Here is a 20,773-nt window from a genome sequence, read left to right on the forward strand (position 1 = left end):
CGTGTTATGACCCTGTTGTATAATTATTCTGATAACTTCCAATTAAGAAACAAGTTGCCGTGTACAGAGAGAAATACAAATTTTAACCTTTTTTTCCTGGAGTAATTTTTCAATAGTTCTCAAAATAAAAATCTAAAGTAAGTGTTTTAGAGTTTGGATACTATATCGTTTTATCATTTCATTTTTTTCTTTACCTCCAAAACAACAATCTAAGTTAAAGTTTTGCAATCAGATAATCTTCTTAAAAAAAAAAGAATTCCTCTGTTCAAGCATATCTTCTCTCCCCAAAAAGGATGGTAACTTCTTTAATAACCTCTCTCTATTTTTCTGACGTTACATTTTAATAGGATAATGTTCATTTTATTTTAACAAAAATTGAATGTGATAAAATCAAATGATATCTGAAACTAATAAAAACAAAGAAAGGAAAAAAAAGCAAAAGAAGAAACAAGAGGCAGGAGCTAAAATCGCCCTTCGCTGAAAGCAGTCCTTGGCGTGGCCCTGAATGACAAGCATCCTCCCAAAGCCACTGTCACACTTTTGTCACCAGATGGCGAAAGTGTCCTTCCAGCTGCTTAGTGTCTTCCCAAAAGTGCCGAGGGTCACACTCGTGAGTGCGCTGCACTTAAGGGGAATCCCCTTCTACTTAAACCACAGGTCTCATTAGCTTCTGATAACCCGGAGCTGTGATATTTTGGAGCTGGAAGAAAACGCAAGAGCAATGCTTTTCAACTCTGCATTTTTATGGGGTGAACACACACCCAGGGGTCGGGTGAATTGTCCAGAAACCCACACAGCAAGGCAAGGCAGCGGCTGGAACGCAGGGTCTGGTCAGGCCACCGGGCTCTGCTCACGTACCATCTTCATGAGTATGTGCTGGGCCACCCTGCCTGCTCTGACCACCCTCCCCTGACTCCCTGCAAGATGCCTGGAAGATGCTATGCAGGTCCCAGCTTTCTTTTCAACAGTCACCTCAAACTAAGTCCTTTCCCAACCTTACTCAAGTTTCCTCGACCCGAAATATCTTAAACTAGAGCAAGGCTCTGTCTCCACCCTGGGAAGCAGCAGGGTCCGGGCCAGACACAGAGGTGCCCACCCAGCAGCCCATGCCTCCCTGGCTCCGCCCGCTGTCTGGGCCAGCAGGGAGGGCTCCAGCCCCTCTGTCCCCACCCCCCATCTTCCCTCCCATGGGAATAGCAGCCCCTGATGAACCTGGTCCACGGCCACCTTCCAGCCTCCAGCACAAGCCAATGGCCACGGAGCTAACGCAAGCTGCTGCTTCCTGCGTCTTCAGAGAAGATTCTGGTTTTGTTTTGTTCTTTTTGTCTTTCTACTGGCTGTCAGAGAACGGATTTGCACACAAAGGGACTTAATTAAGACTGTCCCCAGGAGCTGTCAGCTTCCAGTCTCAGGAAGAATAGGACTCCACCACACACACACACACACACACACACACACACACACACACACACACACACACACACACACACACACAGCAGATGAACAGAACAACAGTCTGACAACCCGACAAGGCACCGCTTTCTTCTCAGGCACCAAAGACTGACTTTTATAGTTTAGCTTGAGGCAGGACCCCTTAATGTCTTTCAAATCCTCCTGTGAATAGTTCCCTCAGATAAATACGGATCATGCAGGAACTCACTTACAGGGGAAAGATGCAGGCAGTGTTTACATGGTGTATTTCACTTGGTGGCAAACAGATGAAAATGAAGCAGGGTGCTTCTTCTGGGCTGAAGACCTGGGGAATGTCCTGGAAGGGTGCTGACCTAACAGATCACACAGTCCGATCACATGTAGCAAAAACCTGCTGGCTTCCTGGTACAAACTGAATGCCTCCCCCTAAATTCATATGGTGAAGCCCTCACCCCCAGTGCAATGGTCTCTGGAGGCGGAGCCTTTGGGAGGTCATAAGCGTTAGATGAGGCCAAGGTCACGAGGGTGAGGCCCTGGCGGGTGGGATTAGTGTCCTTGTAAGGAGAGGAGGAGGGCCCTCTCCCCACCCAGTGAGGACATGATGAGTAGGCGGCGGTGTACAAGCCAGGAGGCGGGTCCTCAGCAGAACCAGACCCTGCAGACACCTTGATCTTGGACTTCGAGCCTCCAGAACCAGGAGAAGTAAATTTCTGTTGTTTCAGGCACCCAGTCTCATGCATTTTGCTCTGGCAGCCTGAGCTAAGACAGCACGTGCACCCCCATTTCTGTGGTGGTGGCAGGTGTGTGCCCACGGTGGACCCGCCCCTGGCGCCCAGTCCTGGCCTGCTGCAAACAGAGCCATGCAGAGAGGAGGAGAAGGGGCCAGCAAGGCTCGGAGTAACCCCAGGGCCACAGGCAGATAGGCTTGGAGTGCTACCCTGGACCCTGCAGCCTCTCTCCTCCCAATTGGGAGCATGGGTGATGGTGAGATTTTGATGGAGTAGCTCTAATAGATACTTTGCCTATTCACAGATGTCTAAATTAAGACCTTAATAGAATGGATGTGATGCCAACTGGGCGTGACCACCTACAGACTGGGGCTGGGGGCAGTTTTGTTAAAGCCAAACTCCTCTTAAAACATGGGAAGCACTAAATCCTTTTTTTAGAATTAGTATAAAAGATTAAGGATAAGTTATCCTTAGCAGAAAGAAGCAATGAAAAGGAAATGGTTTTCCTTTAACATATAAATGACTAAAACTAACTGTTTTCCAAGAGTAGGCTTTTAAAAGATGGGTGTGAGGTGTGATGTGGGGATTGGTTCTCTCAGGGATCACAAATTCAGATTCTTTCAGGGATTCGTCATGTAAGAAAACGAGGCAGTGAACTAGGTGCATAATAGGGAGTGGTGGAGACTGCAGCAAACGGGGAAAACACTTAATGCATTGAAACCCATGTGCGTATCTCTTCCTAATATAGACACACACACACACACACACACACACACACATACACACACACACGCGCGCGCGCACACACACGAAGAAAACAAAACCATGCTGCTTCCTTTCATCATTCTTCATTTGAGATGGCAGTAATATCGTTTAAACGCTAAGCAGGGAGCAGTGAAGGTGACCAGAGTGTAACTGAGCAGGACCCAATGGGTCTGTCTGTCCCCAGGACAGACCCCTCCCCATGTCTTCTGCCATTGGGCCTCTCCGAAGTACTCAGATAACAGTATCTGATGCACATTTCCTGAATTGTTTTGCAGATGCTAAAACCCTCACCAAATGGAAGATGTTAACTACTTGATGACCATGAGCCCATGGCCCCAGGCCTCCTGGAGCCTAAGGACTGATAATGTTAAACCCAGTGACCCTGCCCTGTTCCCTCACCATCAGCTAATCTGAGAATTGTGCAGGAGCTGATCACATACCCTACTACCTGCCCCACTCCCTCACCTGGCTTTTGCCGAAACCCTTCGGGGAGCTTGGGGCTTTTTACAGCACGAGCCACCAGTCTCCTTTGCATGGCCCTGCAATAAACCTTTCTCTGCTCCAAACTCCGACGTTTCAGTGCGTGGCCTCACTGTGCGTCAGGCACACAAAACTGTGCTAACCAGAGGACAGCTGACCCAGCTCCAGGAACAAGGCTCACCATCGCCAACTAGGACGTGGCCACCCGGACACATCTGAGGTCGGAGCCTGGCTCCCATCAGCCTGCCTCAGCTGCCAATCACCCAGCAAGTGCCGGACCAGGGCGGGAGAACGGGGCACAGGCATCCTCAGCTCACACCTTTGGCCCCTGCACTTCCCCTTGAAGCTGAGCCTCTTCCAAAGCATCCTGATATTACAACAGGCCAGCCCAGCAGTTTCTCCCGTTAATGAGGTCCCTTTCCACGGGGGTTTGAGAGACTGTGGGGCTCACTCACAAGAAAGGGATCCATCTCTGAGCTCAGAGGCACCCCTGAGAGCCGAGCACTCAGTTGTGTCAGCTGCTGCATCCTGTCACCCTAGAGCAAGATGATCTTATTTCTCTGACTCCCTGGAGGGCACAGGAGGCCAGAGGGGACTCTGCTGCAGGAGGTGACCTGAGCTGAGGGGTTGACATCACAGCACAGTTTATCCCTCAGGCCACCAGCGTCCCTTGTTCCTCACAGGCCCAGGGAAAGGCAGCAGCCTTGTCAGAATTCTTTCTTTTCCTACCCCACACTCCCTGACATTTCTGCCAAGTGTGACATGGCTGAACTACCAGCCGATTGAGGCAAAGGTACTCAGGGGGGCCCTGTTCCACGAGGGAAGGGACTGCCAGCCTCCTGGCCAGCTGGGGACTCCCTGTACTGCGGCCCCAGGGGAGAAAGGTGCCACAGTGACAGCCGTCCACTGGCCAAGGGCCCTGTGCCCCCAGAACATAACTGTCAACAATGAGAGAGCGTGACCGGGGACAGAGCTACGGCTCCTGACACCTTAACAGGAATGAATAAATATGAGTCCTGGCTTGCTTGAAACTAATTGCGTATTTTGTTTCAAGCCTTCTGAAATGAAAATATTGAGATACTTTTTCAAAAAATGCATGAAATTTAAAAGTAAAATGTAAGTAAGAAACTGTTTTTAAAGTTGGACCAGGGAGATAGATATAAACGAGTGTAGCATGTCAACCTCTGACAAAAGCAAAGACGTGATACAGAAGGGCCGACCTGTCTGGTACGGTGTATGTTAGTATTTATTTCTGAGGCGCTTCGGGAGCAGGGGGCATATCACTTAGAAGTGGTCTGAATTTTCTTCCAGGAAGGGCAGAGTTGGCCATGGCCTACTGCAGCTTGGTGCCACCTGTGACCTGTAGCCCTGGACGACAGAAGGAGCCTTTGAAAATGTTCACCTATTTCAGAATTTGGCCTCAAGCTGCACCAGCTCCCCAGCGATCATCTTTTTCCAAGAACATTTAAAAGTTGTATTTAATGGCATCTCCTGTTTAAGGATAAATTTTAAAGCTCAAAATTCAGTACAGGACACACCAACCCCTGCAAGGCACGGGAACATCAGCCCCACCACCAGCTCAGCTGTCACCACCCTGGAGGCCCCTGCTTTTGTAATAGGCAGTCGGGGTTCTCAGCCCCAGCACCCTTGATATTGGTTGTTGGGCTGTTCTGGACCCTGTAGGATTCCAGCAGCCTGTCTGGCCTCCGCCCACCAGATGTCAGTAACGTCTGCCCACCCCAGTTATGACAACCACAAACGCCTCCACATGTGGCCAAGGCTCCCTCGTAGGGACAACGTGGACCCCAGTTGAGAACTACTGATCTGCAATTTAGTGAAGGAGGGGTTTTGATCCCTTCTTTCTGAACTCTGTGCCTCTGCTTCTGGGATCCTGTTTTGCTTCCTGGATTTCAGCCTTTAGATTGCATCTGGAACTTCTTTTAGTAAAGGTTTCTTGGTAGTACGCACTCTATTTTTGTTGAAAAATATTTTTGTTCAGGCTCATTCCTGAAAGATAGTTTTGCCAGGTACATCAATTGAATTCAGGCTTATTTTCTCTTTGTTCTTTAACAGCTTTGGGTTTTCTATTCCTTTTTTCTAGGCTGTGCCAGGTGGTTTGCAGCATCTTAGTTCCCTGACCAGGGATTGAACCCATGGCCCCTGCAGTGGGAGCATGGACTCTTAACCACTGGACCGCCAGGGAAATCCTGGCGGAAATTTTCTATTCTTGACGAGATGTCAGGGGTCAGCCTAGTTACTGTTATTTTGCAGATAAAGTCTTGACTCTGTGGTCCCTCTTAAAATGTTTCCTTTCTCTCTGGTGTTCTGCACTCTCACTAGGTGTGGTTTTATACATATACATACATATATATATATACACATATATGTATATGTATACATAAATATTTTATATATACTTAATATATGTGTGTGTGATATATATACACACACATACATATATCTTTTTTTAGATTCACTGGGATTCCTGCATCAGGAAATAGGGGTCTTTCAACTAGAAAGTCTCTGGCACTATCACTTCATCTTCTCCACATTCTCTGCTACTTCTTTCAAAATTCTAACTGGATGTATGTTAGACCTTCTTTCTCTATCCTCCATATACCAAAACATTTCCTTCCTATGTTCCATCCGTGCACCTGTGTTTCATTCTGGGCAACTTCTTCAAATCTACCCCCAGATTCACTAACTTATCTCACAACCTGCACCTATCATCCTGTCAGATCCTCCCCTTGAAGATTAGTTCCAATTACTGTAGCATTCCTTTATACAGGCTCTATGCAATTCCTTTCCAAAGCTGGCAAGTACTTGGTATATACTGATGTGGTTTACCCATCCACTTGATTCCCGCATTTATTTCTCTGTGCATAAAAAAATATTCTCGTTTGTATCCCAACATCTGGGTCTGATCTGACTGCGTCTGTCTCAGCTGACTCTGGTTTCTGACGCTCTTCCCTCTTGTGTGGAATTGTTATTTTGACATCACATTCCTTGGAACCTTATTTGGGGGGATTCTCTGCAGCTGGAGAGTGTTTGCCTTTGTCAGATACCTGTGGGCCCTGCCAGCCTGGGACCACTTTAAATAAAAATATTCCACATGGATTATCCAGAGCACTCAGGGAAGCATGATTAAGGGGCTCCACATCCACAGCAGGGCATGTGCAACTGCTGAGAGGGAAGCCTCCAGCCCTGCCCAGTGCTGAGGCCATCCAGGGGGTGTGTCTACACTGACCTCTTGCAGGACAGGCTCTTCCGGGGAGTCTGCTTTTATGAGAGGTACCCTGATCTGACTCTCCCTACCTGGGGCCCTGGACTTGTGACGTGGCCCAGCCTGGCCTCGAGTACCAAGGGTCCAGGCCCCGGGCATCAGTGGACACCCTAGGACGGCCTCCCCTGAACGACTGACTTTCCTCTCTGGTTTCATGCATCCACCTCTATGGACTAATTTCTCTTATTTTTTTTGCCATTCCTGCTGTGCTTTTGAGAAGATGTGTTTTATTGTACGAGATCCAGGATTTCATTAGTTTTCTAAACAGTGGGTTTTCAGCCTATGAGTCTTCCATATTCCCAGGTAAAATCATTTCTGCCATGAGGGGAAATGCACAGGCCACACGGCATCTTAGTTTTCCATTGCTATGCATTTCCACAGGCCTAGGGCTTCCCAGAGAGCTCGCAGGGCCACGGGCAGATGCCTGACATCATCCTTTTCTGCATCCATTCGAAAGGCACCCTCTGTCCTGGACGCACCCCAGTGCCCGACAGAAATAGAAGGAGAAGTGAGATCCAGCTGGCAGGATCTCAGCCTTGGAACAGATAAGCAGCAAGAAGGATTTCCGGCTACATAATCAGAACCGTGCCATGAAGGACGGCTACAGGGAGTGCAGACTTGAGCGGAAGACCGTATCCTTTACTCAATCTCACAACTACGCTATCGGAAACAGGCTCTGGTCTTTTCCCTAGAAAGCTGCCCCAGGATCCTTCTTCCTCTGTCATTTCAACACAAAGCATTAACAGCACTGAGATCTAGGTGAGGGGCCTCCACCTGCCTACCCTGCAGACCGCGACCCCACCTGACCAACCTCTGGGCACATCACTCTCTATAGGGTCACTGCCCCTTGATCGGAGGGACCTGACGGTTTGTCACTGTATATCCAGGATGTAGCCCAATGCCTGCAAATATTTATTCAAAAAAGTATTTTTTAATAAATAAATGTAAGCATGAGCTTTCTGTTGGGACTTATCAGATCTGAGAAGGAAACACTTCTGGGCACACACAGTGCCCTAGAGTCACTCTCTGATGGTGAGGAAATTCACAGGCCATCTTGCTGGTGACCAAGCGCCATGCTGGGGCAGGACCGCCCCTGAGATGCACAACTCCCCAGGCCACAAGTGCAGCAGGCTTTTGTTCTGCTGTTTGTGCAGAGCTCTGCAGGTTCTCATATCTCTCATTTCCTTCTTATAATGTGAGAGACAGCATCCTCTCCACGTTTTCCCGCCAGCTAATAAGGAGGTTCTGAGTATTGCCCATGGGCACAGGGATGAACCAGAACACAAGCTCACGTCTTCAGAGGGTAAGGACTCTGTGCAGTCCCAGCCACACACAAAATGCCCCTCCATCCCCACGGGATCAGGAAGGTAAAGAGGCAGAGTTGGAAGGAAGTGTCCAACAGACCAGGACTCAAATCCTGGCTCCCCCATCACGAGCTTGATGACTTCAGTCAAGTTACTTAACTGTTTTGAACCTTAGTTTTCTCTCCTTTAAAAAAAAAAATACCACCAGCTCATCAGTCTATTGTGTAAACCCTGCCCCCACCCAACATATAAAACATATAAGCAATGGATGAATGTTGGTTTCCTTCTTCCCAACATAAAAGACTAAATATTTAGGTTAGCAGATATTTGTCCTGTCTAAAACTTCCATAAGACATTTGGTCCACACCCAAAGGTCCTTGAAATTCGGTCCTATCCAAAGAGTCCATGCCAAATGGCTTTGGACAAGACCAAATATCAAGGACCTTTCTTCTTTTTTTATTACGTATAGTTGACTTACAATGCTGTGTTAGTTTCTGGTGTACGGCAAAGTGTTTCAGTATTATATTATATTAGTATATATAATTTTTCAGATTCTTTTCCATTACAGTTTTTACAAGATATGAATAGAGTTCCCTGTGCTACACAGTAGGTGGTTGTTGATTATCTATTTTATATATAGTGGTGTGTGTGTGTTAATCTCAAACTCTTAATTTATCTCTCCCCCTGCTTTCCCCTTTGGTAAGCATAAATTTGTTTTCTATGTCTGTGAGTCTATTTCTCATTTGCAAAAAGTTCATTTGTATCTCTTTTTGGATTCCACATATAAGCAATATAATATGACGTTTGTCTTTCTCCGCCTTTTTTACCTCACTTAGTATGATCATCTCTAGATCCATCCATGTTGCTACAAAGACCTTCTGCTATGGACCAAATATCTTATGTAAGTTTTGGACCGGACAAAATGGTCTTGCAAATATCACGGACCTTTTGGCAGAGATGGAATATCTTATGGACCAGAGGCTTTATGGAAGTTTTGGATAGGACCAAATGTCCTGTGGGAACTTCTATAGCATTTGTCTCATACACACAAATAAAGTACTGCACGGAGCACGTAAAAGCGCAGTCATTCACGTTAGGTTTCCCCTACCTGAGTTAGGGACACATCTGAAAGGTCTAGGGAAACCATATGTACTCTCCTTTCTTTAAAAAAAAAAAAAAAGTTAACATTTAAATGGCATTGCACAGAAGGGCAGAAACTAAGAAGCCCAGAATTTGCCAAATCTTCCTAGAAGCCAAAACAAATTCAGTCGTAGCAATAGCGCGCACATGAAACTGACTTACAGGAAAGAACGTCGACTTTACACAACTTCGTTCATGTTCCTCGGCAAAGGAAAATAATAATGGTGTTGTTTTGGTCTAAGTAACATCAGTCAAAAGAATATAAATACGATTAGACTGAAAAATATGGAGAATCGTGTCTTTCTCTTTATTGGCACTTGCTCATAATTGCAGTAGAGATCTATTGAGATGGAGCTTTTGATTCCAAATTTCATGTAAGTTGTTTTTCATTAATAAACTCCGAGAAAGGAGATTTTGCAACAAGTCGGCTGCTGAGGCCCCGGGAGAGGCTTGTGACTCAGTGGTCCCGGGTCATCTCACCTGTGACTACCTCGTTCACTGATCTTCTGTCCAACGGTCCCCATGCTTTGCAAGACAGCCCAGCAAGCAACACGTATCAATAATTCATTTTCTCTTTTTCTTCTAAGACTTAATACAATTGCCAGTCAGACCTCCTGATCGGCTACGGTAACCAGCGTGGACACACAGAACTGATATCATCCCAACCGAAAGCAAAGTGAAATTTCAGTTCTCCTGTATCTCGGGGAGTCGCATGCATTCTGTTAGGTTCTACAAAACACGGAAACAAGCTTGCAGACCCTGTTTCTGTCTTCACAGTTCCCCTGAAATCAGGATTCCCAGGAGGGGAAAAAGTTCTTTTGTTGCTCAAAATGGAATCGTGTTTTAACTAATGAATTTCAAATTTGACTTGCTGCTGGCATGTATGGTAGCTCTCAGGGGCAAATTTAAAAGTGAGGCCCTCATACGTATGATACAAGGACCCACTGACATAAGTACGTAGCACAGTCATTCCTGAAGTGGAGCTCAGAATGGAATAGACACTAAATCACCAAAATCTGGGTGGGTGGCTTAATTATGTTTATAAGGAATCCCATGTATTACCCATCACTCTGTGCCTTCTCTACTAATTCTTTCTTCCAGTCATACTTGCTGATGCATCCTTGCCCCACTGCATTCCCTACGCCTCCTTGGACCCAGGCCTACGAGGTCAACTCTGGTCACTGACCCTATGTTACAGGCTGCATTGTGTCCCCTCTCAAACTCAGATGTTGCAGTCCTAAACCCAATACCTCAGAACGTGACTGTATTTAGAGACAAGGTCTTTACAGAGGTAATTAAGGTAAAATAAGGTCATATGTGTTGGCCCTAATCCAATATGAGTGGTGTCCTTATAGGAAGAGGAGATCAGGACACAGACATGCACAGAGGGCCGACCATGTGAGGACACAGGGAGAAGGCGGTCCTCTACAAGCCAAGGAGAGAGGCCTCAGGAGGAATCAGCCCTGCCCACCCCTTGATCTCAGACTTCCAGCCTCCAGGGCTGTGAAGCTGTAAGTTTCTATTGTTTAAGCCACCGGGTCTGTGGTACTTTGTTATACAAATGGCATGCCCCAGGAAGCAAGAGAGCACGTGAAATAGCATTCGTGTATAAAAATTATAAACGAATAGACCAGCTTCCTTACTCAAAGTTGGAGGCCTGCTGATGTAAGAACAGGACGCTTGGTATAATTTCAGAGGCAGTGGAGGACATTCTACTGGTAACTATGTTTTTATTTGAATATACAAACTAAACTGCAAACATCCCTGGAGGGATGAGGATATTACTCTAATTGTTATTAGCAGCTTAACGGTATTTCACTGAAGGTCTTCTGCTGACATCTGCCTGAGATCAACCAGGCTGTAAGGAATGGGAATTTGAATGGGGTAAAGAGCCTCGGTGAGAAGGGGAAAGACAGGACTGAAGTACAGAGAAAACTGGGCAGAGAGTGAAACCCAGCAGGACCCTGTGGGGCCCTCCCAAGTACAAAAGCCTTTCTGTGCTTTCTATTTCTTGTTTGTAGGAAAAAGGTTTCTGCCTCCAAGACCTTCCCTGAGTTCCAAAGGGCAGATTCAAGTAGTCACTAATTAGGGGAGTGAGGAAATGCAGAAGGAAACAGGGGCAGGATGTGGGAGGGTCCCAGTTCCTCCTGAGGGGTGGGCACAGATATCTGATCCATATCCCTGAGCTCTTCTGCAGGAACTAAGGCCCCCATCCCGATGGAGGATGGTGACTTCAGGCTGAGCACAGATCCCTGGAGCACTGCCCTGTGACCTCACCACCAACCAATCAGAGTAGGGTTACACACCCTGAATCCCACCCCCCAGGTTTTGCCTATAAAACCTTCTTCCCTGAAACCCACTGGGTCTTTGGAGCATGAGTCAGCCATTCTCCTGGCGTGGCCCCGTGATAAATAAACCTTTCTCGGCTCCGAACTCTTGACGTTTCGGTTTGTTTGGCCTCACTGTGCACCGGGCACAGGGACTGCAGACACATACCCAGGACAGAGGAGCAAGAGAGGGCAGGGAAGAGACACGCTCTGTCCGGAACATGTGCGCAATAGCATCACAGGCACAAGGATCCGGAGTTCCACCTTCTCAGGCACCCACCACGAGCTCCCAGCCTCCCTCAGTAACCGACTCTCTCTCGGAAAGCAGAGAACAGAAAGCGCCTGCGTGCCTCCCAAGGAAAGAGGCCCAGAACCGGCCTGCCTTTCACCCCACCCCCACCCCCCACCCCCGACCTGGCCGTGATCGGGAGCGCCCCAGACATGACCCTCTGGCACCTCAACCGCCACTGAATTACATTGTTTTCAGAGAAGCGCAAAGCGCTTCAGATGTAAAATGCGTTCCTTTCCTGTCGTCCATGTACTGTGTGCTGTGCAAACTGCAGGCCTTGATGGGTCTCCTGGAAGCCTGGAGGACCCAGAGCAGCTACAAGAGCAGTTGTGCCCCACAAACCCCTGGACTCACAGCTGACCCTATACCCCTCTATGCTTATCCTCCCAACACTCCCAGAAAGCACCGCACCCTCTTTTGTTCATGGAATGAAACTTGCACAAAGCCACACTAAGTTAGGGAAAGCCTTACGAGTGTTCCTGATACTAACAGAATGAACAAGCATGATATATACAACGCAATCGTTATGCAGTTGTACCTATCATAGGAGCAGGAATATAATGAAAATTTTATAGCAGCTGTGCACAGTGTCATCCTAGCATCTGGTAATGACTGGATGAAAGTTAAGAACAAAGGATCACTTGAAGATGAAAGATGCGCTTAATACTCTAAAAATAGCTTTATTGGTATTTTAATTCTTACTGAGATTATAATCTTTCCAATCTACCTTTAGTTGCTATCATCTCCCATCTCAGAGTGGGAAACACATTCTACTTATGCACCAATTTTTGAAAACAGGAATACAATACAAGGCATGTACGTATATACACTACCAAATGTAAAACTGATAGCTAGTGGGAAGCAGCCGCATAGCATAGGGAGATCAGCTCTGTGCTTTGTGACCACCTAGAGGGGTGGGATAGGGAGGGAGGGAGGGAGGGAGACGCAAGAGGGAGGAGACATGGGGATATATGTATACGTATAGCTGATTCACTTTGTTATAAAGCAGAAACTAACACACCATTGTAAAGCAATTATACTCCAATAAAGATGTTAAAAAAACAAAACAAACAAAAAACGATCTCCCACCCGCATACACACAGGCAGCTTCATGGCATCCAGCACTTAGCAATGAATAACAGAACAGAAGTTCGAATTCTTCCTTCTACCTGTGACGGCTGCTCTGGGATGCGTTTGGGCTTTTGAGATCAAAACGCTAGTAGTTCCTCATCCTACCTCATGGACACCTATAAGAAATGACTATGGAACTACACACAGTGCAAACAATAAATGGTATCAATTAAAAACTAATCCCTCATCTTTGATCTTGTAACACTTAGATTTTCCTATGAATCTAAAACTCCAGAGAATCGTTCGGCTACAGCCCCGTCCCAGGCCAACACGGAAGGCCCCTCCTCTGGGCTCCACCAGCTCCCATGGCCAGCATTACTTATGCACTTCCGGGCTGCACCCCAGAACATCTGGGGAAGCATCTGCCCAGCTCCCCAGTCCTCCAGGAGCATTCTGAGGGCAGGGTTCCAGACTTACTTCTGTAGTATGGCCAGGGCCTGGTTCCTAGCAGGTTCTCATCAAGGTTGTCTGTCTCTCCAAAGGGCTGAAGCCAAGAACTGTCTTAAACAGGTTTGCCTGGAGATAAGGTTGTCAGGTTGTTAGAACTCCAAGGAGCCTTAAGGAATTTCGGGCCCTTACCTTACAGATGAGGAAAAAGAAAGCCAGAGGGGAGATGTGCTTTGTTCCCATCATGCAGCCCATTAGTGGCAAAACCAGAATGGAAACTCATCTTTTCTGACCAAATCCCAGCATCTCCACACTTTGTACATTACCTATAGATCTGTCCTTCTCGGCTTTATATTAATATTTCTACAACACTCAGGAATTCATTCCTAAAACTCACTACACGCTGTCACATCCTGGGCACATTCTCAACTTGCAGATCTCAGAGGCTATGGTCTGGGCACCCTGAAGGATTCCTTCGCACCTGCCTCCTTGTTCAGCTTTGGGGGCTGGAGGTCCCAGGATGCCCTCTGCTGCCCGGGAAACCTCTGGCATGCCAAGTCAACTGGCCAAGTCCAGTTGGACTGAGCCGACCATGGGGGACTGGAATGACTGAGCAGCCGTGCAGTTGTCTCCCAGGCTCGGTACTGAAGAAGCAGGGCTTTCGGGGGCAGTTCACCCCCCCGGCCAGCACAAGCCCTGGATGGCATCTCCATCCACACCAGTGCCCCTGTGGGGCTGGGCTTTTGGTTCAAATAAGAGTGTAGGGGGTAAAAGCGTGCTTGACACATGAATCTGCTTCTTAACAGCTGTGTTGCCTTCGACACCTTTTAAAAATATTCTGTGTCTCAGTTTCCTCTTCTTTATCAGCTGGAGATAGTAGATAATAATCTACTTTATTGCGTGGTTTGAGGTTTAACTAAGTTAATACAGGTGAGAAATGCAGCCTGGAGCCTAACATACACTAGGCATTCAGGAAATAGCACTACTAATATTATTACCAGTACTCACCTAAAATAAAACCATTTTTAACCGTAACCTGGACTTGTTTTTGCTGTCGACTTTGTTTTAGCATCTATTGAGCAAGCATTTTTTTCTTTTAATTTCTAGAACATCTGCCTGATACCCAGCACATAATCTAGGGAAACGGCTTATTTATATGTACAGTCTCCCTTAATGAGCTATTAGCTCAAGAACACATCCCAAACAGCAGGGTAAATTACCCTGTGTTTGAAAACAGGGCGAGCATTTCGGCAGCAACACTTTTAACTCAGGAGCAGCCAATTAAGGTTAAAAGTACAGCCAGTGATCTTGCTCGGGCTGTTCGCCTTAGGGCCACGGGCTTCACTCTAAGGAAACCCTTTTATCGTGAAGACCGAGCGAATGCACGTGGACTGGGCACACGGCTTTCAAAAATTACTTCAGCACTGAAAAAGAGGGGTCGTGCTGAGGGGACGCGGGCACAGCGCCGCCCACCTCTGAAAACCACAGAGCGCCTCTTCTCCAAAGTGGGGACTCAGAGCCGGTTCACCCTCTCCTGGGACAGGCAAAGTCGCCCGGGCGCTCGCCTCTTACCACGAATTCCTCCAGGGTCTGGTAGGTCTTGCCCCGGAACTCGCAGTAATTCTTCCTCTCCTTGCACTGCGGACAGCACTGGCTCGTGTCGACGTGGATGCAGCGTGGGTGCAGCCGCGGGCACTCGGGCTGCGCGCACAGCGGCCCCTCCTCGGTGCACAGGCATGGGCAGGCCGAGGGGCCCGGCGCGAACTTCTCCCCGATCGCGTACACGAAGCCGCTCTCGTCCACGCAGCCCTTCCCCCGGTAGTCCGGGTACGCGTACTCCTCCGGCAGCTCGGGCGTGGGCTCTGGGTCTGGGCCCGCCGCGTCCTGGGCGGTGGCGGCGGCCGGGGGCTCTTCGTGCGGGGTGTCCCCGCGGGGCCGCCCCTGCAGGGCCCCGGCCCCGGCGCCCCCGCCCTGGGCGGCCCAGGCCTGTTTCTGCCTGCTCCACGCCTCCCGGCCGGCCAGCCCGCGGCCGCCCTTGCCCTTCCAGTCCCGGCCGCCGCCGCCCTCGTCCCTCGCCGGGCGCCCGAGCTCGCTCACCCGGCCCGGGCCGTCCCGAGACGCGTGCTCGCGCTTCTCCTGGCCCGGCCGCTCGGGCGCCTGGGCCAGCTTCTCCAGCGGGATGCTCGGGCTGCACAGAGCCACCATCAGGCAGCAGGTGAGCAGGAGGGAACTGGACAGCGCGCCAACTGCCATCGCAGTGGAGCTGGGCAACCCCTACCGCGTCCCGGCGGCCGGGCGGGCGGGGAGCGAGGTCGAGGGGCGAGTCGCATTCACAGCCCGGGGGCGCGCCGCCGCCAGTCTGGAGCCGCCGTCCCTGCGGAGAGAAAGCAGCACAGCTGAGCCCCGAGGCCCGCGCGCGCCCGGCCCGGCGGCTCCCGAAATGGACGCGCCGGACCCCGAGGGCAGAGGCGGCATGCCCGGCGCCGGGGCACGGCCCGGGGTCCTACACATCCCAGACTGTGGACACGGACACGGAAGCGAGTCCCAGAAAAACACCGGCCCGCAGTGTTCCCCGTGTCTTCTTGATTAGCGGGTGGCGGAGCAGCGGGGATGCAGCTAGCGGGGCCCGCGCCCCATGCAAGGCTCGGATGGAGCCACAGAACTCCGGAGCCCGGCGCCCCCTTCGGGTCCCGGCCACACTTCCCTAAAGGCGACTCAGTGGAGAATTCCGCAGTGGAGCGGGCGCTGACGGCCGTGCAGGAAAATAAGAGGGAAACCCTTCCTCGCTTGCCCGAAGGTGTTTGGGGAAGAAGGGCGCGAGGGGGGTAAGAAAGCTCCCAGGACCCGGTGACTCATCCTAACAACTTTGCAAACGCCACCAGTGCGGGGCGCAGACGCCCCTTCCCCGCCCTCCGCCCGAGGCCCGGTTGCCCAGAAGAAGGTCCGTGACTGTCCCCCAGCCCAACCCCCGTTCCCGGTTGCGGGTCGGGGCTTTGGGAGGCTGTGGCTCCTCCACCAGCACCCCGGCAGCCGCTCAGCGACTCGGGGCGCAGACCAGAGACCCCTGCGTGGGCCGCAACGCGCAGTCGCCTAATTTCTTTGACCCGGGAGGGGTCGTGGCGGTGGAGCAGGGGGGCCCGGCAGCACTAGGGTGTGCGGTGGAGGAGGCCGGGGATGGCGGGCGCCGGGCGGGGCGAGCCCTCTTCACTCTGCCTGTCTCCGAAAGCCTCTCTGGTTCCCAAACTTTATGCCGCCCCAAGGGGCCGATGGAACCCTAGACGCCGCAGGATGCTGGCCATCCAGTCCCTCTCCACCAAGCCCTCCAACTCCCCTCGCCCCCCCGTTCAGCGCGCCTCCGGGTGGCTTCCTCCCCCTCATCCCCACCCCCCTCAAGCAGGCTCGGGTCGTCCGTGCCCTCTGCCCACCCCCATCCCCGGCCCGGCGGACTTCAGCCCGGGCGATCACCCATATGTACAAACTTGGGCTTGGGTTAGGGGGGGCTGCTCCCGAGCAGCAGGGAGGCGGAAGGGCGCCCCGGGCGCGGACACCCAACATGGACCCTCACCCCCCGGAGACGGGCGCCCAGCCTACGTACATGAGCACAGGGCGCCGGCCGGACGCGGGGCTCGCGGCGGGCGCTGGGGCAGCAGCGGCGGGCGCGGCCCCGGGGCGCCGGCGCCCATCCTCCGGCCGGCGGGGGCCCGGCGCGGGGCGCACCGCGGAGAGCGCAGCCCCACCTGCGCGCTTCGCCCGGCGCGTGCACCCGGCTAGGGCGTCTCCGCTGGCAGGCTCATCGCACCGCCGGCGGCCGGGAGCCGTGGCCCCAACTCGCGTCAGTGCCCGGGCCGCCCTCCGCCGCTCATCCTCAGGTCTGGTCCCCGCGTCTCCGCGACGAATCGTGCCCCGGGGCCGCCCTGGCTCGGCCTCGCTCCTCTTCTCCAGCAGGCGCGGGGAGCTCCCCGTACCAGGCGCCGGAGGCTGGGGTATCCGCGGCGCGTCGGAGGCAGAAGGGACGCCCGGAGCGCGGCGGGCGAGTGGCGCCGAGGCCGGAGTGGGAGCCCGCGCGCCCGCCTCCCGCCTCCCGCCCCGCGCGCTCCCCGCCCCTCCTCTGCGGCCCGGGTTCGGGAGGCGTCGCCGCGGCGGCCGGCGCTGCCCAGGGGTTGGAGGGCCTCCCGCCCACCCGCCCCCTTCCAGGCCCGAGACCCACCTGTCAGCTTGCAGCGCAGCCGCCTCCCCACCTCCGCCGCCGGCTGCCATCCTCCGGCCTTGTCACTCACTCTCCGCTGGACCTTTCATCTGGGCTTTTTCCTTTGCTTTATTCCTCCCTTTAATTTCTTCCTTCCTAATTGGCCCCCTCTGGCTTTCCTCCCCGTGGACGGCTTGGTCTTGCGACTGTTGAAAAACCGGAACCAAAGTGTGTTCAATTTGGAATTCGAAGGCCGTGTTAGCTTAGCAGCCTGTGGGAGGGTTTTTTTTTTTCCTCTTTACATTCCGAAACCCGGAGGTATAGGCGCAAGAGTCAGAAACTCATAAAAACCCGTTCAGCGTGCTTTCCGGCTCTCTGCCCATCTCTCCCCGGTCGATGCCTATGTCCCCTCTTTCCTGCCCACACTCTCATGTCACCGAAGAGAAACATTTCGGGTTAACTTCGCTGGGATGCTAAGCTGTCAAGCAGAGGCCTGTGTGGTTCAGACTTGGTCTTACGCTTTGATCTTGCGCAATGGACCTGCTACTTTTCTTGGATAAAGGAAACTTCACATTAACCCCTAAAATGGGATGTTTATTATAGAGATGTGCATTCCCAAGGCAATGGTTCCTACCCTGTCATCTTAGAATCACTGGAAATGCTCAGATGTATAAACACACAACCTTTCCCCGACAAGGTCAGGCCCTGGGCTGTGGGGGGGGAGCTTTGAGACTAATTCCTCTTCTCTCCCACCTCTTGATAGTGGACAGACCAGATTTAAATGAACTGCAGAAAGGCCCTCTCCCAGCCACAGGAAGACTGGGCGAGAAGCAGCTTCTCCTTATCTACCAAAACAAAAACAAAAAACCAAAAAAATGAAAAAAAGCTTTGGGTGGAGGGTTTCAATGTCCAGAAAGATTTAAGCACTTCTGCCTTTGCAGTCCCTACCCCCCTTTTCTTGCTGTCACCTCGAGGCAAGAGACGGTTGCACTTGCCTGTGGGACAGAGCAACCTGGCCCCCCAGTCATTACATATCATGTTTGTTTTTGTTTTGACAAGAAGGACTCTCAGAAGGTTACACTGACATAGCCCCAAGTAGATGCGACACATCAGAATAAAACGCTAATCGTACGTGCAGAAGATTCTACTTCTGGCTGACAAGTTGGTTGGGGTCCGATGGAGGGAATCATGAAGTCTCTTCCGGTCCCACCTCCATCACGGGGCCCTTGAATCAGAAAACCTCTGTGCCAGCGCGCGTGGGTGCGGTGGAGAGCCCTGAGGATGAGACCATAGGGCCCCCCGGGAAGGGGCCTGACAGAATGAGGGGCTAATCATGTTGCCCAGTGTCCCAACCTCTTCATTTGGGCAGCGACTCTAAGAGGCAGTGTGGTAGGTCAGACGAGATGAGGGGAGAAGTAATTTTAGAAGGATTTCTGTCCTTAGTGGCAAACAACACTCAAGCCGCCTTGATTAGTTGAGAGATTCAAGGAAGTATCAGGGACTTTGCAGGTATCGAGGGAATCTGATCCACTCCCCCACCCCCCAATCCCTCCCTCCCTCTCTCTCTCTCTTTCTTCTTTCCTTCCTACTTTCTTTCCTTCCTTCCTTCCTTCCTTTCTTTTATCTACATTCTTCTCAGGCTGCAGAGTAAGAGGTGGCAGCAGAAAGATCTCTGGTCATGGAGTAAGATGACATGGGTCTCACTGGGCTCCACTAGGGGCCAGTTTTGTGACCTCGGACAAGTCAACTGCTGTCTCAGGGTCCCCATTTTCTCATCTTTAAAAGGAAGAAGAAAAGAATCTCTGAGTGGGTAGGAGCCCCACAGTGCTCTGGGACTATGGCGTGTTTCTGCCCCCGGCCCTGTTTTCTTCTGCTTTATTAGCCTTAAACCAACAGCAGAAGCCCTGAGTCTGCAAGTCTGTGCTCAGCCCCAGGCCCAGCAGGCAGCGCAGGTGGGTTCCAGGCCAAGTTCAGAGTTGCCTCCTCGTCACCTTTTCGGTGCCCTGAGGCATAACTCATTTACCCTCCTCTTCACCAAGGCTTGTTTCTGTCTCTGTTTCAGGTCTTGTAGCCTCGGACCGTGTCTTAGCTCCATGGAGTCTGCACCCACCTCTGAAACAGTGGCTTATTAAACAAGGGGCTGGAGCTGTGCTTGATTCCTCTTCCTGTGTTTACAGCCCAGGAGGCAAATGAGAAGGGAGGGAGGGAAGAAAAAGGGAAGGAAGGGAGGATGGGATGGGGGAGGGAGGGAAAACTGGGAGAACAGTGCTTATGCCTCGCACAGTCCTGGGCCCATTCATAGCATCTCATTTATTTCACACAGCACACCTGGTCTTGGGGACACCATTATTGTTTGCCATTTTGCCAGTGGGGAACCACACCTCAAGGAAGTTGTGAGTTGGCTGAGGTCCCAGCTCACAGGGCAGGAGCCAGGTGACCCTGGAACCTCACTCTAACTCCAGGGCTTCTGGTCCAGTGCCACAGCTCCCTGCCTCGGTGGCGCTCTGTCCCTGACTTACTGTACGTGACATGAGGTTCTCCCAGCTTCCCAATCCAGCTGATTCCACGTGACTTCACATTCCGGGCCCTGCTCTCCTGAGAGCACAGAGAGGCAGAGGGGATGGGAATGACCAGAGCTGTCAGTTCCGGGGACGTCCTTGTGGTCACATGTTTAGACCAGACCAACCTACTCTGGGGCTCAGTCTCTGTCCGCCGAGGAATCGGGGACAGAGTGATACCTGCAATACTCAGGGAAGGTAACTCCTTGGAGGAAAAAGTCAGACCAGGTGCCCTGGGAAGGGAGGCACATCAGAGGGTAAAGTGGGAGGAGATGTCAGGAAACTTGGGTCTGCCCCCTGCCCCCGGGGGGATGAGACAGGGTTGTCTGTGGGAATCGAAGGGGCAGAGGTGGTGTTTGTGGCTTGAGAGTAGAAAAGAGACTGTGGGATAAAATATGGGATGAGGTTAGGAGGATGAAAAAAAACAACAGCTGCGAAACAGAGGGCCTGGTGGAGACTGGAAAGCAGATGCTAGGGGCCAAGCGCCCTGTGCATTTTCTCCGCGAGTAAAGAGCTGCTTGTTGCTGCAGGAAGAACTTCTCCAGGGCTGGCCGTGGACGGGGAGGGTGCTGCCAGCACTGCCAGCCTTACAGGGAGGGGATGCAGAGTGGCTTCTGTGGGAAGGAGAGCCTTCTGGAAACTCCTGTTCCAGGTAAAGACTGGGCAGAAAATGCAAAGCCTCGAGCCTCTCACGAAATCCTGCTGTTCCCTGATTGCCTGGGCCCAATGCCTAAGGGTTGCTTTTATTTAGTTCACACCTTTGC

The 20,773-nt window shown here is 51.4% G+C and overlaps 1 protein-coding gene across 5 annotated transcripts in view; it reads right to left on the reverse strand.

Annotated features, from left to right (window-relative positions):
- VWC2 (von Willebrand factor C domain containing 2) overlaps positions 1–17,872 on the reverse strand; it is a 118,555-nt gene extending 100,683 nt beyond the window's left edge. Inside the window, exons 1-2 of one of the 5 annotated variants that reach the window (XM_049714701.1) lie at positions 17,473–17,872; positions 14,838–15,639 (exon numbers count right to left, since the gene is read on the reverse strand). In XM_049714701.1, the coding sequence (XP_049570658.1) occupies positions 14,838–15,518 (681 nt within the window). In that variant the 5' untranslated portion in view covers positions 15,519–15,639; positions 17,473–17,872. Of the gene's footprint in view, positions 1–14,837; positions 15,640–16,860; positions 17,396–17,472 lie in introns of those variants that run through there. The other 4 variants (XM_049714702.1, XM_004277945.3, XM_033402256.2 and 1 more) reach the window with 4 other exon arrangements.
- Positions 17,873–20,773: the final 2,901 nt, after the last annotated feature.

Source organism: Orcinus orca, chromosome 9 (assembly GCF_937001465.1).
Source record: "Orcinus orca chromosome 9, mOrcOrc1.1, whole genome shotgun sequence".
Lineage (NCBI taxonomy): Eukaryota > Metazoa > Chordata > Mammalia > Artiodactyla > Delphinidae > Orcinus > Orcinus orca.